Below are 17,357 nucleotides of genomic sequence, written 5' to 3' on the forward strand. Positions count from 1 at the left end.
TATAGAAATACAGTGCCATGAAATAAAACATGGTATGTAATCTATCTTGCCTAAATAGGTTTGCTATGTTCCATAGAAGTCTAAATTCAATAGGTCTCTCCTTGCTTACCAGAAGCTCCCTGGCTGCCTTAGTTGCTTGTTGGAAGATAAGTATTCACTTTAATTTCTTTAAGTCCATAGAGAAGTCCATATAGTTCAGATTGGTCAGGTCTGCAATTAGAGAGGGATTTCAGCTCAGTGTGCACTAGTCAGAGTAGTCATGCATGATACAGGAGGTTTGCAGTTGAGACTCTCTTCTGTCTGAGTTTGAACATACATCTGTTTCCCTTCACTTTCCTACGGGTTAGGGCATTTGGTGAGAAAGAAAGCAAGCTCATACTCCAAATCATGGTCCCAAGACTCTCTTTGCTTTTATCCATTGACAATATGCTGTAAAATGTGTATACATATTACAAGGAACAGGATCTAGAACCCCCACGTACATCTTTCTTCTGCTCCTGCCATCTGAGTGCTTCAGTAGATAAACAAGAGCCAAAACTTCATCAGCTCGTTTTCTGTCTCTGTGCCTTTCATTCTTGGTTGCACAGCAGCTTTGGTTTAATAAGAGCAGTGGTGAGTGCTCTTGCTAGTATATCCTGTAGGCTGATGGAGTGTTCCCAGGAAATGTGAATTCAAACCCTTTGGGGCTGAGGAGGGACTGGAGCCCAGTTATCTTCTTGGATATGCCTTCATGCTGTAAAATATTGGGGGACCCTTACCACCCTCTGTCATGTGAACTATGTCACAACTGGATCTACCACATCTTCTTGGTTTTATCTTTCTCAAGGTGGAGAGATGTCAAATATCAGAAAACTTTATCTTCTGCAGTTGTTCTGAAATCGGTAACTCTTTTTTTCTGATTACAGAGGAAACTTATGGGTTCTATGAAGAAAAGTCTCCACACACACACACACCCTGCAGCCAGGCACCTTACTTGAGCAGGTTTATTTCTGCTCAGTAATTCAAATCAAGACCAAAAAATACTTTTCAGAAAAATACCTAATTGCTTTTTGTTCCACTATTTAGAACTGTGTCAGTAAGTTGAGGGCTCCTGTGAAATCCAGGAACAAATATCAATAAATTCTGTATAAAAGGATTAATATGGTCAAACTGTGTGAGTGCTTGTGAAATTAGCTGTTCTGTCTTGAAGCAGCTGTGTCCTATATAAACTAACAAACACCCTGTACTCTGGGGATACAAGCTGATACCATGAACAGCCTTCCAGATCTGTTCTCATGAGCTATGGCCTCAGCCTGCTGGTACTTGTACATGAACATTTTCATGTGTTCAACTGAAGAGGCAATGTGATGCAGGTGCCCATGCTGCATTTTCAGTAGTGGTTTCAGACCTACAAGTCTATTTTAGAACCTAATGCTTATTGATATGGCCCCTCCCCCCCATTGAATCCAGTCCTTTTTGGTGAATTTTAAGTGGCTTGATACCTTGAGAAATTTTTTAGAGCTGTAAGTGTGAATAAACTATGGGTAATGCAGTGTAACTGAGAGTCTTAGTAAACCAGTTGTGTTACTGTGTATGTTTGTCTGCCTTATTAAGCATAGGAGGGGGGCACAGTAGTTTCCATGCAGAATCTTCAGATCTGTGATATGTTTTCCCATGGTTCTGGCATGCAGAAGTGTGTATTCTCATCTTTTCTTTGGACTCCCAATGCTGCAGGGGGATCTTCTGAACTAACCAGTGACATACACTAGTTGTGGTAGATAACCTCAGATAACCATACTGGAGGAGCTGGTCTCCCTAACCTAAGCAGAAAGTTATTTTCCTGTAGATTTTAATTCTTTGTAATTAAAATTTAAGTCCTAACTGGTTTATTATATATTATTTTAACATATGATGCCCCACTAGAACAGAGTGGTTATGGAAGTGCTTATCATGAGTATTTCGTGACTATGCTTGTTTTATTCCATTAACTTAGAGATAATAACTGACAGAGGGAAATGAAGTCCAGTGTGAAATACTGCTGATTCTTTTATCCTGTGGCGTCATGGTAGCTGAAGTGGTTATGCCTTAAAAGCTTTTTCAGGACACAATTTGAGTAAGCAGGCTTGATGTGATGAATTTTTTGTGTAAAAGCTGATTCAGTGCTAAAGAATTTCTTATTTTGCACATTAATCTGGTTTAATGTCCCATTCTTTCCATATTACTGCAGGCAGTTCAAAACCCGCTCCATTAGCGTCTGCAGAGTTGCTAAGGGGGAGAAAGAACATCGTGGTCTTGATAAGTCATGCTGTTGAAGGCAGGCTTACTTCTAGCATTTCCATTTGGATTGGGGTGCTACAAAGTCCTGCTTTTGAGACTGCACATCTTGACTATTTCCATCAAGTTCACTTCCCCTACATGGGGATACTCTGCTAGCTCATCTCTGATGGTGCAAGATCAGGAGCTGGGCCTGTCTGTGATGTGGACCACAGGGCTGGTCCACATCCAGGGAACAAATAGTTTTGCAGGGTCAGTTAACGTTTTGGTTCTTTGATTAAAATTTATTGCTTTTCAACTGTCAGTGTTTACCCCAAATCTCCACTTCTATGAAGAAGAATGCATCACGTAGCTTCTTGATCTGGTGGACCTGGAATCTACTGTGCAAACAGTGTATTCCATCTATAATTCAGTTTTACAGTAACATCTACATTGATTAAGTAAATAAGATAGCTGTTAAGGTCACAAATGAAGAATTACCTATTTAAGATTCATTGGAAAATCTACACCACAACTTGGAGGTTCTAATCAAAAGTAACTCTTTGGTGTGAAACATTTTAATATCTGTACCTGTGTCTTTCTGAGCAATATACTTCTCAAGACAGAGCAGCAAGATCCCATTTTACCTCTTTCTTTTATAGAGAATTGCTGCTTTGCAGTGAATTGTTGTACAAGCAGACATGCTTAGAGTTGTTGCGTCTCCAGGCAAATTTGGGGTTGTAATTAACAATGTCTGTTGTGGGAGTTCTGGCTGTCAGGAGTGCTTACAGAGGTGTGGGTCGTTGTTAGAGGTCTGTAGTGGCCATGTAATTGCTGTCCCGTGTCACTGGGGTTGTTTGGTTTCTCCAGTTAAGAAAATCACTGTGTCCTTCCCTGCCCCTCCCCACCCCCCCCTTTTTTTTTTCCCCAGAAATGTGAATGGGATTCTTCTTGCCAGTCCATAAAATTCATGCTCAAAAGCGTGGCCCCCAGCTGAAGCCAGTAAACCTTCTGGAGTGAGGGAAGAAGGAACTTTTTTAGCAGGGTAGCCATCAAGTGCTGAAACAGGCATCTCCAGAGACTATTTAATTCTGCTTATTTTAGAAACATGTCTCTTTCTGCGCCTTTTATAACCAGAGCCTTGATGACTGGCGGTGGGGGCTGACTGTGTGACCAGTGTAGTCCAGCATACAGCCATGGACTGTGGCTGAGAAGCAGTATCCTTTGCCTTTTTTTCCCCAGTTCTCTTTTTCTGCACCTCACCACCTCTGCCATGCCAGGACAAGCATTTCTGTACCCACATGGCTGAAACTAGCCACTTTCTTTGGATTAGTGTTTCAGCCAGATCTTTTCGTTGCTCTAGTGCTCCTCAGTGGCTGCACTAATGCTAGCACTGGTCAGAAAGGAAAGCAGTAAGAATAATCAACCAGGAGGTTGATTAACAAGGGTGAATAATCAACAAGGAGGATGGGGCAGCTCTCTTAAGTGACTTTCCATCCTTATACTAGATGAAAGTGGCTATAAACATAATCTCAGCTCTAGGAAGGATTAATTCCATACAGCATTTCTCAATCAAGCTTTAAACCTGTGAAAACACAGCTGATGCAAAGAGGTGTCAGTCTGCAGGAAGCACAAATGCTAGTCCAAAAGTGAGAGTTGCTTATTCATTTCTAGGTTTATAAGTGTAATTAGAGTGGTGTGGGGGGATGTGAATAAGTAGGCTGTCTGGTTATTGCCTCAAAAAGGTGGCTTCTGCACAACAACTCAACTCTTACTGGATATTTAAATGCTTCCCCTGTGGTCTGAAGCATGATTATGTATTTCAATAGAAAGCTTTGCACCAAGGCACACTTCAGTACGCAATAGAGTCAGATGCCTTGTAGTGTTTTCCTTTGCTTGGCATTGGCTTGGTGGATGCCAGAGTACTGGGTCAGATGAGGAGCTGCTCAGGTCAGATGAGGAGCTGCTCGGCTGAGTGGAGCAATACTGCAGTGGCCTAACAGCTTGTTGCTAACGTTGCCTTAATATCAGTATAAATTGTGGCCTGTATCAGGTGGGGTGAAATGCTCAGCTGAAGAGCGTTGAGAGGAGAGCAGCGTAGCCATCGATACTTCATTTCAAAAGAATTAATGTTTCTATAACTCTTACCCTTTTTTCTTGATCCCATTTGCCCAGCTAATTTTCTGCACAGATGCTATTGCTGTTCTAATAAATAAATTTAAAAAGCTGCAAAAGGCTTTAGTGCTGTGGAGTAGTAAACTTCATTTCTAAATATTGTGATGATTAGCAGAATACAAAGGTGCTAAATATTTGATTTGCAAATTCAAAATTAGTCTCACTATGGAGAAATAATCCTGCCTTTTTCCTGTTGTCACTTAATGAGTCTCTCATTTAAAATTAGAAGCTCCAGAGATCTCTATCAAAGCTGGTTTTATAAAGAAAAAATTCTCTTCAAGCATTACTGTTTGTAGAGATGGTTAGCAAAAAAACTTGGAAAGCAACGAGTCCAAACATTCAAGGTTATGTCCATGTTTGTCTTCCTAAAATATTTCACAAAAATAGAGTATGGTTCACAAATATGCAGAAATAATTTTAAAATCAGTTTTTCAACAGCACACCATTAGCAGCCTTTTAAAAAGGATCCAACTGGTGATAGAGTTGTTAAAGAGATTTCAGTTCTTGGCAAGCTTACCTTTTGTAAGCTTTGAGTCATTTTTTTTTTTCAAGGGGAAAAAAACCCTACTTTTTCAAGGACTCTGGGATATTTTTCAAGGATTTAATTAGAAAGAGGAGAACAAGTATAATAGAAAGTATGTAAATGTTGCGCAAAAAATTTCATTTATTTCTTGTAACAATGGGTTCTTTTCTGTTCCCGTCATCTGTGGTTGAATACTGACACGAAGTTTAGTTCCAGCTCCACCAATGGTTTCCAAAGGCTTCCTTTGGCTGTCTAGTGTAGTTAGGCGTTACTTGTTTTGGTTTGTTCCCTTAACAGAAAAATTTGTGACAGGGCAATCCACAGTAGTAACCCGTGACTTGCAGGAGAATGTATTTGACACTGTTGTGACCAGGATGCTGCAGTGGTTAGGAGGAGGCTTGGAGGCTGAGGATATGCATTGCTTTGCTTGCATTAAAGAACAATCAGAATTGAATCCAAATTAGCAAATCTTTACTCGAGTTTTTCCAAAACTCAGCAGATGGAAAAGCTATTAAGCAGTAGAGGTAAAGGAAGCGAGCTAGCATGTGTTGGAGGGCAGGCAGCTTGCTTTAGGAGAGGCATTGGCTTAGCCATATATGGAAGAGGACATTTTCCTTGTTAACTTTACGGGGAATCTGTGCCCAGAACTACATTCATCATGCGAATGCATTTCCACAGGAACGTTTCTCTTCCAAATGGTCTTAGTCATAGTTTTAGCACTGTGTCACATCTTTGACTTATTTATATCGTCTGCATGGGCTTGCTGTGCATCCGCTGCTGGTCTGCCCTAAAAAGGTGAACTGTTTATAATCTTCTCATTTTGGCTAACAGAAAAGTACTAAACTGATGCCAGCAGCTTAGGTTTTCTCTTACTGAAAAGCCCACCCCATTCTGGGCTATACTTGAAGCAAACTGCTTCTCGAGTAACAAAATATCCTTTCATTTGAGGGAAGTAAGGTTTCCTAAACACAGAACATACTTACCATAAAACCAGAAAAGGAGGAACCTAAAAGTTGACCAACCTTAGATAAGGCTTTGCCCTCCAGACTCCTAGTCCGATAGGTATGGTCCTACACCACGTAACTGCTCTTTTTCTCTAACCTTGATTCAGTCCCTTTGTCTGTCTTCCATCTAGTTGCATTTGTTGGGTCATGGTTCCCCTCTGATCAAGGTTCACGGTCGCACAGGTTTGATTTAGGTGATTGCTTATAGAGGGGAGTTAATAATAAGAGTGCTCATGAAAAAGAGATTTGCCAATGAAGGACTCTGCAGCAATGGGTAGAGGGAAAAATCAGAGTTAGATATGTGCAATAAGTAATGCTCAAAAGTTAAGTAAGGTATAATTCACAGTTCAAATTTTTCTTCGTTTTTTTTAATCAGTAATTTCTTACATGCATATGCATAACATCTAGCAAAGTCATTCCACAGCAAATCCCCCCCCCCGCGGCTATAGCATCCACTGAAGAGAAGGGTGGACCAAAATGATTTATCAGAAAAATATGAACCATATAATACTGTTGTTGGATATAATTTGTTAGCAAATGGTTGGCTTCTGTTTGAAACATTCTCCACCAGATTTTAGAGCAGCTATCCCTTCTCCGTTATGTCTGGCTGGATGTGCAAAGTAACAATTATGAATGACCCTAAATCACTGTGGGAAAACTAAAGCTCAACTGCTGTGCTTATTTAAGCATTGCTCACTTTTCTGCTAATTTATATGAATAATAGTACATCTTCTAGAAAATGACAGGTTCATTTAAAAAGACTCTGCCAAATTCAGCTTTCCTTGGCTGTATTGCAAGATATTTTATGAACAAAAAGGTATTAAGAATATTGATGCTTCCAGGATGACTGGAAAGGCTTCAATTACCAATAACATTTTAGGATGACCAAGGAAATTGGCAGCCAGTCCAAGTTCTCAGAATTCTTATAATGAATAAAAGAGAAATGGAATTTAAAATAGTACCAAAATTCGAAAGATGTGACAACTGACCCTGGCCGACTACCTGCTACTACAGTAGAAGAAAATGTAGAAAAAAATGGTCTATTTGAAACCCGTTTATAGAATATAATCCTAACTCTGGAATACTAAGTGAAGTCTCACCAATAATTAGGGAAGATGACAAGTCAGTAACCTTAAATTGTGGTTTATAAGCATTCAAACCTTGTCTCCTAAAGCATATAGATTATATAGTTTGTATGTATCTGTTTTTTCTGCCAGGTTTTCATTAAGGTTGATAGCACTGAACAAAGGGTAGAGTGTTTTTTCTTTAATAAGGATGGTACCCATTAATTCTCTGTTGTCTAAAGAAGAAAAAAGGGGCTGAGTTTGTATCAAGGAAGTTTTATGTTGCATATTGTGAGAGGAAATTTCTAGTTTAGGGTATAAGGTGCAAAGTTAGGCTGTAAAAGCCCTTTGAAGATTCCAGGGAAAATATTTTGGAAAGGGCCTTGAAGTTTGTCTTAAAACAGAGACTTGAATAGAGAAGCTCTGTTTCCATCTTGTATTTCTGTGGTATCTTTATTTAGGAGTGTCTCTCTCTGATAACATTCAGATCCTAAATATTTTTTAATAAGATGTCAATAGATTGGTTTGGGTTCTTCCTGTTGTCCTGTCTGTTCTGTCCCCGCCCCCCCTGCCCCAAACAGCATTTCCAAATTTCTCATACCTTGCTGGTTTACCTAACATAAAAATATTTCAAAATAATTTAAGAAGAAGCTACCCTGTCTGATGTCTTCTGAATACAAAGCTTAGCCCACAAACATGGTTGTATTGGAGCAAAACTGTCCAGCTGATACAACTAAGATCATTTGATTTGCGTCTGCTCCATGTTCCTTGTCTCCTTTGAAACACAGCTGCATATCTGCAGTTTCATGGAACATTTTGGGGGGTTTTTTTGGGTTTGGGTTTTGGTTTGTTGTTTTTTTTTTTTCTCCTTGTTTTTTGCCTTACTCCTTGTGATAAATCATAGTTTGGTCTTCTGGTTATGTATTTCAGACTAATTTAAAATTGCTGACATGGGCTGGCGTCCTCTCTTGCTTGATATTGAATGGATTTGCTCAGCAAGGTAAATCACTTGATTTCATTGCAGTAGTTTAATTTTGCTTTAAACCTATATATATTTAGCAGTTATATATGTAGATAAATACATCATTGTTAGATGAGTGCTAATGGTAATATGTCAATCATATCTCTTGTTAGTAACCTGTTTGTAGTTAGAACTTAGTTTACAAAGCCAGAATGAAACAAACTAAAATTCTGTTGTCATTAGCACCTTTTCATAAACGAAGTGACTGATTTGTATTCTTTGCTAGGTGGAAGTGACTGCATAAAAGCTAATGCAAAATCATGTGGTGAATGTATACAAGCAGGACCAAACTGTGGTTGGTGTAAAAAAACAGTAAGTGTTGCAAAATTCCTTTCATGGTTTGTTTTTTTTCCCTTGGTTTCAAATTTTAGCAAATACTTTAAATGTACAGAAATGTCTGTTTTCATTAATAATAGTTTTCTGTAGCTCTTCATTTTCATACTTATTTGTGCTTAAAAATTCAGATGCTATGATCTTCCTGATGTCTTCGTTTGAGTAGTATTGCTTTTCACAATGTGTTTACTTCTGCTTTTCTAAATCTTAAGTGTATATGGACCCTGCAGGCTGTCTCATAGTTATTTAAAATCATTCCAGCATGGAATCTGTCTGGGTATGCTTAATTATATTCTTCCAGTGACATTAGAGTAAGAGGTAATTTTAGACAGACCTAGGTGGAGTAGGGGAAGAGATTGAAGGTTTTCTTTCATAAAAGAAAGATGTTCAAATTTTAGTTTTCTGTTCTTGGTAGACTTGAGGGGGTAGGAGATTGGTTTGTGTGGGTGGGTTGTTTGTTTCAGTATGAAACATAAAAAGAGTGCTTTTTTTTATGTAATTAAAAATTAAAATCAGGAAATACAAAATGTGAGTTCATCTTAAATTGCGCGACTTAACCAGTATATGCTGAAGTGTCGTCTTCAGGTTAGAAACAGAAGAAAATGTTTTCTACGGCTCTTCTTTGGTTTGTTAATGAAAACAGGGACATTTTCCTGTTTCTTGCCAGAAGATGATAATGTGTGTTTATTTCCATATAGTACCTACTTACTATCCCCCAAACCAGCTTATAAACTTTAAACATTTAATTAAACTGACTAACTATAAAACCTGGCCTTGAGCTATCAGGCCTTGAGCTGTTGTAGGTCCTAGTCATCAAGAACTGACAAGCTTTAAGATATATTTTATTTATATGCATATTTTTTGGGGGGGGGAATCAGAATTGACAACTTTCTCAACTATAAGCCTTATTTATTCATATTTGAGGTTAGAGCTTTTTTTAGGTTTGAGGTAGTGTTAATTTGTTGTTCAGAACAAAGTTACATACTGGTTTTGCTTATGGATCTTACTTTCGAATTGAATTTCCCCAAAATAAAAGAGTTGTCGTCTGTCTTTTCCCTGCTCTGTCAGCATATTGCCATTATTTTGTTGTGGAGTACCAAGGTACACTTACATAATCTTTAATTAAAGCATTTAAAAAAAAAGATGTTAAAAGAGAGGGTAGTTGCCAAGTAGGCTGTACAAATAGGTTCACGTTATTGATGACTACATGAAGGTGAGAGCTTTTTCCACCTGCTGTCACTTTTAGAGTAGCCGATTTAAAAGGATGTCCTGCTTCTGTAAGAGGTGACATTGGGCATTTTTTTACTTTCATCTTGCTTGCAACCTGCATCTGCAGGTAAGTATAAGTAGATGCAAACTCCTGGACTAAATAGTAGTCACTGATGTGTTTAGTATAATTTAACATATTTCAGGACTGTGTGTTTTATTACTGAACTTTAAAAAAAAAAAAGATGGAGTCATTATAGAAAGTGTTATTGTGGGTAGAATATAACGAATTGCAGAGAGCTGTAAACTTGATACTCTCTTGCCTGTGTTTTCTAGGACTTTTTGCAAGAAGGAGAACCAACATCTGCCCGATGTGATGACTTGGCAGCACTAAAGAGTAAAGGCTGTCCTATGGAAGATATAGAAAATCCCAGAGGTAGCAAACAGGTGCTTGAAGATAGAGAAGTAACAAACCGTAAGATAGGTGCTGCAGAGAAGCTGAAACCAGAGGCCATTACACAGATCCAGCCACAAAAATTAGTACTGAAACTAAGAGTCGGTAAGGGCAGTTTCATTGTAGTCTTCGGGTGATTTTTCTGTAACCACCATATCTGCATTTTTTGTTTTGAATGTGTAACCATTTTTTTTACAGAAACTACTGTTGTTCAGATAACTTGAATGATAGGAGAGCCATTCGGGTCAGTCCCAGGTGTTTAGATACCCCAAATACTGTTTGATTTTTATGAAAGGTTAGATATTATCACTTGTTCCCAATAGAACTTACAAGAAAATAGATACAGCATGGATTGGTACATAGGAAGGTAAAATTGTTTTGTTCTCGGTATTTTGTAGTTGATTTTCTACAGTGTGGCTTCTTAGAATGAAAGTAGAGGAGTGTGCAAAAACTTAGAGAAGTTATGAGAGCATTTCCTTTTCCTTGAAGTACTGCTGTCACCTAAAGTCTGCATGTCTGAACTGAATGGTTTTGTAGTTACGGGGCAAGATTTTTGGATTGCTACGTAAAATACTTTCCAGAGGCTAAAGATGTGAACACAGGACTACAGTAATGAGAACAAAGTAGTTGTGTACCATTTCGAGCCCGTAAAGAGAACTTTATTTCATTGGGGGTTGGGGGGGCAGAAACAGGGCTAGTAGCTCATACAGTGCTTGAGCATAATGGAGATTGTCCTTAAGGCGAGTTCCTAGGTACTGCAGACACATTCAACAGCTACCTTATATTTACCTGGAATAAGAGCCTGTACTTGGGATCAGCTGCTTTGTGGTGATTGCCTTAATAAATGCAAGATGTTCTAAAGAAGCTTAGCATGATGAGGAGAGGAAAGGAATGAAAGTTATTTTGCAATTTTGGTATTGCCCCTATTTATTTCTAACATGACCCTTTCAGCTTCAAAGCAAATTATTGTCCCTCTGTTGACACAAAAGTTTCTTAATCAGAACATATGAGGGACCTGGGCAACCAGAACCTTATTACCCAAAAGATTATTACTCTGTTTATAAGCGCTTCACTTGGTCGTAAGTTCTCTGATGAGGGACTGTGTACTTGCGGAGGGTGATACTTGCTTTCTGTGCAGGCTCTTTTGAACAGTAGCTAAGGAAAAGCTAAAGCTTTTAGGTTTTGGTTTTCATTGTTGGGGTTTTTTTCGGGGTTTTTTTTTTTTGTGTGAAAACCATGCTGCATAGCTGCATGATCCATATGCTATTCACTTTGCCCATCTGATGGTTTCCCCAGTTTGCTAATTTTGCTCATATTAAGCAAATGTTTGCTAATTATTAAGCAGACTTAACAGCAGCAATATCACCATTTAACTTCAGTGACTGAGGGGGCTGGGGGAAAAAACTTCTATTCCTCATTTCATATATAATAGGCAAAAGAATACTTTTCCATTTTTTGGATGGGCAGGGTGTGTGTGTAGTTATTCTGCAGTGTCTTTCGACATCAGAGTGAGACTACATGCTTCTGCTGGCGAAACTCAGTGTCGGGGCTTACAGTTGCAACAAATAGTAACTTGCCATTATCTCACTGCCATTTCTGTGCTCTCAGCCTGTATTTGATGCAAAGTAACTTGAAATATTCCATCCAGAACTGATTTTTCTTTTATAAACCTATTTAAACAATGTGTGTTTTTTAAACTAAACCCTGAGAATTTTTGGAGTCATCTTGGATGCAAATAGATATTGAAAATTCGTGCTATTAGATCTTACAGGAACCTTGCTAAAATTATTGCAAGTATGAAGATTTGAAATTGCAGCAACTAAGACAGGCTTGATTTTTGGCAGGCTAGTATTTTCTATGGAGAGATAAAATACCTTGGAAATATGAAGTTGGACACTTGAAAGAAATATTTCTTGAAACTTTTTTCATCATAATTTGATGTTAAGCATTTCAATTAACAGGAGAAAAAAACACTCACCTCTAGTTCAAAACCTCCTTCAGTATTTCAAAGACTTTCCTTAAAAAGGTATTTTTCTTGCCGCCGGTGCAGTTGTGGAATTTTTAATGGTTTCTATTTGTTGTTTAATCTTTGAAACAGGGGAGCCCCAAACATTTTCATTAAAATTTAAGAGAGCTGAAGACTACCCCATTGACCTTTATTATCTTATGGACCTCTCCTATTCTATGAAAGATGATTTAGAGAATGTGAAAAGTCTCGGAACGGCTCTGATGTCAGAAATGGAAAAAATAACTTCAGACTTTCGAATTGGTAAGAAAGATTTGCCTATTCAAAAAAAAAAAAAGAAAAAAATCAAGTTTCCTTCCTGATGTTTTTCACATGATTATGTATGAAGAGTAATTTTTTTTAATTAGCAGTATTGTGGCAGATATTCTAATACATAGAACCTGTTGAGGAACATAAGAGTACCTGGTGCTGAAGGAGAAAGTGGAACATAAACCAAGTATGAGAACTATTTCTGATGTCAGTTCAGCTATAATGCATTTGCATTCTATTGTGTCATAATATAAATAAGAGACTTCCATTCTTCAACTTACAGGGTTTTTATTGTTCTGTCTTAGGCTTTGGCTCTTTTGTGGAGAAAACTGTGATGCCATATATAAGTACAACACCAGCCAAACTCAGAAATCCTTGTACAGGTGACCAGAACTGTACAAGTCCATTTAGCTATAAAAATGTACTCAGCCTTACCAGTGAAGGAAATAAATTCAATGAACTTGTAGGTAAACAGCATATTTCTGGGAATTTAGATTCTCCTGAAGGTGGATTTGATGCAATAATGCAGGTTGCAGTTTGTGGGGTAAGTGTGTATTAGTTTTCTTTACTGCTCTATTAAATGAAATTGTCTGAATACAGCCTTAGTGTTTTCTGGTGGCTCACATTTGAACGTGTCATCTCATACTAGCAAGGCAAGGTAGACTAGACAGACTGCATGGGTACATGCATTTGTCTTTTGTAGAGACCTCTAGTGAGCAAATCAAACTGGGAAATGTGAAAGTGTCGATTAGAGGTCATGTTCACAGCAGATAGATGCATTCCAAAGACAAAATTTTTAAAGTTTGCTGTAAAAGAAGAGTCAAATTTTGCTCAAAAGTGTATGAAATCCTGAGTAAGCAACCATTCTCAAACTATTTCAAAGTTTTATATGCTTCTTGTAGTTTTGTTTCAGAATAGTTCGGTGAATTGTAACTTCTACTAGCTTCTCAGACAGAAGTAGATGGAAACCTGATTTTTGTTTGTTTTTGAAGATCTGATCTAGATCACTGCTAGATCACTAGATTCTTTGATCTAGATCACTAGATTCTTTGATGTTTCTGTAGTCTGACAGACCACTGTACTGGGAGTTCGTGTTGTACAGGGGCATAAAGTGATATCCAAGTTTATTGCTTTGTTACCATATTATTTCTGCTGTTGATCAATGGAGTCGGGACTTTTTGAAACAATCTGGAGTCTTATTTTAAAAGTGCAGTGTTAATGCCTTCTAGGGGTTTTTTTTGTTGTTTTTTATTTTTGGTGGTAACTGGTATTTATGTGACACTTTTATATGGTCTTCTCTCCTTAAATTAACTAGGGCTTCAACTTGATGGAAGAATTAAAAAAAAAAAAAAAAAAAAAAAAAAAAGGAAAGGGCAGGTTACAGAATTAGGCCCTGCAGTTGTGGGCCCCGATGCTCGTGGGACAGTGAAAAAGGGGCAGTCTTCTGGCAAGCACTATGCTGGGTACAAATCTGGACTAGATTGGCAAAGCCTCGTGATTCTTCAGAGCCTAGCGCCAGGCAAGCTGTCATCTTCCAATTCAAGACTGCAGCAGTGCTCTACGTGCTAAGGTTGTCCTCTGTGCTCGGACTGCATGGTAGTGACATAGAAGTGGACTTGGCTTTAAAGAGCTGGACTGATGAGCCCGATTTCTAACGCTCTATCACTCTTCAGATACTCTAGTGAGAACAGACCAAAATACATCTCAAAGAATGTTTCTTGCCTTTGGTGAAAAACTTGCAGCAGATGTTTTGCAGCAGACATTTAATTAAATGCAAGTGCTTTTAAGGTTTGAGTGAATTACATGATTTCCAGGGTGACACTTTTGCAGTATGCCTTCTCCTAAGTCTGTCTACTTTTTCATGCATTTATCTCTCAAGTGTTGGTCCACAATGCTATAAAATAAATCAGTGCAAAATACCAAAAATCCATTTGTTTGTTTCCCAAGGAACAAATTGGCTGGAGAAATGTTACAAGACTATTAGTGTTTTCCACGGATGCTGGATTTCACTTTGCTGGAGATGGTAAACTTGGTGGAATTGTTTTACCAAATGATGGGAAATGTCATCTGGAAAATAATATGTACACAATGAGCCACTATTACGTAAGTCTTTACATCGTCTTCTAGGGAAATTAATATTTTGTGATGCTTAAGCTCAAAAACACTCATTAGGTCATCTGGTATAGTTTCAGGCTGCTACATCTTTTGAACTTTACCCATTTACCTCTGTACTACATCAAGTGACTTTAGCTTAACTAAAGCAAATGTGCAAGAATTAATCCAGTCTTAATTGGAAAATTTCAAGAAATGGCAACTTTCACATTATGACTTGTGTTGTTGGATTTTAACCTTTTTAATAATTAATAATCCTGCATGTCCACTGGCAAACTGTGGTGGCTCTGTCCCATTATTTTATCATTTCACTAGATTTTGTGTTCAGAAGTGTTTTGCTACTGTCAAAAATACTGTAAAATAGAGAGCTCCTTGGCCAGTTTTTTAAAGACTGCTTGAAATCTTATGATACAAAGTTTATGGTAAAAGTATGCTTAACATTACCTTCATGGTTTATTGATAGGTAGATCAGACAAAAGGTGAAAAGAAAAACATTTACTGGATGGGGTAAACACAATAAGCTTTACAAAGTTTGTGTGTTCATGTATTCCTAAAGTTAAGTGAGTATTGTTCAATGAAAACCTAAAATTAATTCACTTTTATTTCATCTTTTCTTTATGAAACAGTGCAAAAGGTAGTGGTTTTCACTGAGAAGTCATATGGAAAATTACCGAAGGTAATTTTCTGAGAACACTGAGATTACGGATTTAACCTGGAGACTAAGTGGCAGGGAACACGATAATGTTATTGTGAAAAAAACACTTATCTTCATGGGGCATATATGGAATCTTTTCAATGCATGTTTGTTTTCAGAGGTTGTTTTGCTTTAGAACTGTGACATAAGCTGGCTATTTAAAGTCTTACGTGATTTGTATTTATGATGTCAAAGTTTTATTGTTTTCTAGCAATGTGTCCCAAATTTTAATTGCATTTTATGCTTGATTTTTATAGGATTATCCCTCTATTGCTCACCTGGTACAGAAGCTTAGTGAGAACAATATTCAAACAATCTTTGCTGTTACTGAAGAGTTTCAGGCAGTTTATAAGGTAAAGATAACGTTTCTGGTCTCTGTACTTTTTTTTTTCCCTCAAGCACTAAGACTGACTAAAATTTGCTCTGAAATAATTAAAATAGCTTGATTTGAAATTAAAATAATTATGGAAGTAAGTGATCACGGAAACAATGTTTTGCTGCTCATATTTTTATTATTAAACCTTTTTTACCTGTTCAAATTGATACTGAGTGCGTGTGTAATTTCCAGGGAGAAAGTGCCTCTTCTCCCTGCCTTATACTTTATTGGTAGGAGGGAGTGGAGAACAAACTTGCAGTGCTAATTTTTATGAACATGTTTTACAGCAAAATAGCTGAGGGGGGTGTGGACACCGAATCAAGAGGCACGCTTATGAAAGAACATAGTTTGTCCTTTGTGGTCTATTTATATTCCTGATGTTTAAAATTAACTAAGCTGCTGGATGTGATTGTGAAATAGGAAATGACTGTGTAAAGGAGGTGCATATTTTTCAATGTTTTAACCTAAAAAGGTGGTGTGTGGTTTTTTTTTTAACTACATTCAAATTGTAAGCTTTTTCTTTTTCATTGGAAATCATCTTTTATCTGCCTATCTTTAATGCACTGGAAGTGTGGTGGTTCTTTAAGATCTTGAAGATATATTATACGTGGTCAACTTGTACGAGGTCAACTTGTACGAGAGAAAGTCTTAATATTCTATTACCAAATTTAACACGAAAATGCAAAGCAGAAGAAGAAAAGGCTGGATATTTTTTTATATTAGTAGTGCTATACGGTAGCCTTGTTTTTTGAAGTACTTGATCTTGACTAGTTAATCCACTAAAGCATTATATCACTATACAGATATTTATAGTACAAATTATACTTGTTTGTTAGTAGGACTGTAATTTTCCTTTTGCTTTTGTAAATATTGAAAGGAATTGAAAAATCTGATACCAAAATCAGCAGTGGGAACGTTATCTTCAAACTCCAGCAATGTGATTCAGCTGATCATTGATGCATACAATGTAAGTTCAGATTTTATTCAGGTTGTATTAATTTTTCTTGCTTCTGAATTGTTACGAGTTTTTAACACAGATACTCCAAGGTGGATTTTTTTTTTTTCCCTACAAAATAGGATGTGAGTATACTAAACTATAAATATACTGCCATTGCAGTAAAACCACATTAGATGTTCAGACACTATGGTAATAAGAGGTTAGATGACTAGAAACATACACTCTTAAATCCACTTCACATTACAAAGAAAAAGTTATCATCCATGTTTTCCCTTTTAAAAAATAAAATCCACAACCAGAAACCACACTGTTTCTTCAGCATCTTCAGTTCTTGCCTTCCTTCCATGTGGAAGTGAAAAGGACCATTTTGCAACCTCTTGACCCGGAAGAAAATGTCTACATCAAACTTAACTTGGGGCGAAACCCAGGATTTCTTATTTTCTTCATAGCTGTGTTGTGTAAATGAGCCCTATTTCTCCTTTGGAGTACGTGGGGCAAACAAGTGTCTCCAACATCTGTAGAGACCTGCCCTGACCCTGTGTAACAGGGTTCAGCCATGAGAAGGAGTCACCACAGCGTGCCTGTGGGCAGCCCCTGGGCTGGTGTTTCTTGGCACATTGGAATTTACGTAATTCCAGTGTGCCCGTGGGTTGATGCTTAGACTGTGCATAGTTGTATAATTTCTTTTTTTCAGCAAAATGCTTATGTGACTCAATTTGAAGTTAGCTAATAACTATTGTTTTAGTCCCTTTCTTCAGAGGTTATCCTGGAAAACAGTAAGCTACCAAAAGGAGTGACAATCAGTTACAAGTCTTTCTGCAAGAATGGAGTGAATGACACACAAGAAGATGGAAGAAAATGTTCTAATATTTCAATCGGAGATGAGGTAACTTAACAGTATATGTGCTACTACTCAAATATAAAATTGAT

At 37.5% G+C, this 17,357-nt stretch overlaps 1 protein-coding gene across 3 annotated transcripts in view; it reads left to right on the forward strand.

The window, feature by feature from the left end:
* Positions 1 to 17,357, forward strand: part of ITGB1 (integrin subunit beta 1) — a 387,977-nt gene that overhangs the window by 354,300 nt on the left and 16,320 nt on the right. For all 3 annotated transcript variants that reach the window (XM_075492501.1, XM_075492498.1, XM_075492499.1), the window contains 9 exons: positions 7,929 to 7,998; positions 8,246 to 8,331; positions 9,895 to 10,117; positions 12,111 to 12,281; positions 12,593 to 12,831; positions 14,235 to 14,390; positions 15,351 to 15,446; positions 16,347 to 16,436; positions 17,173 to 17,313. In XM_075492501.1, the coding sequence (XP_075348616.1) occupies positions 7,929 to 7,998; positions 8,246 to 8,331; positions 9,895 to 10,117; positions 12,111 to 12,281; positions 12,593 to 12,831; positions 14,235 to 14,390; positions 15,351 to 15,446; positions 16,347 to 16,436; positions 17,173 to 17,313 (1,272 nt within the window). The remainder of the gene's footprint in view (positions 1 to 7,928; positions 7,999 to 8,245; positions 8,332 to 9,894; positions 10,118 to 12,110; positions 12,282 to 12,592; positions 12,832 to 14,234; positions 14,391 to 15,350; positions 15,447 to 16,346; positions 16,437 to 17,172; positions 17,314 to 17,357) is intronic.

The sequence above is a fragment of the Mycteria americana genome, chromosome 2, assembly GCF_035582795.1.
Source record: "Mycteria americana isolate JAX WOST 10 ecotype Jacksonville Zoo and Gardens chromosome 2, USCA_MyAme_1.0, whole genome shotgun sequence".
NCBI lineage: Eukaryota > Metazoa > Chordata > Aves > Ciconiiformes > Ciconiidae > Mycteria > Mycteria americana.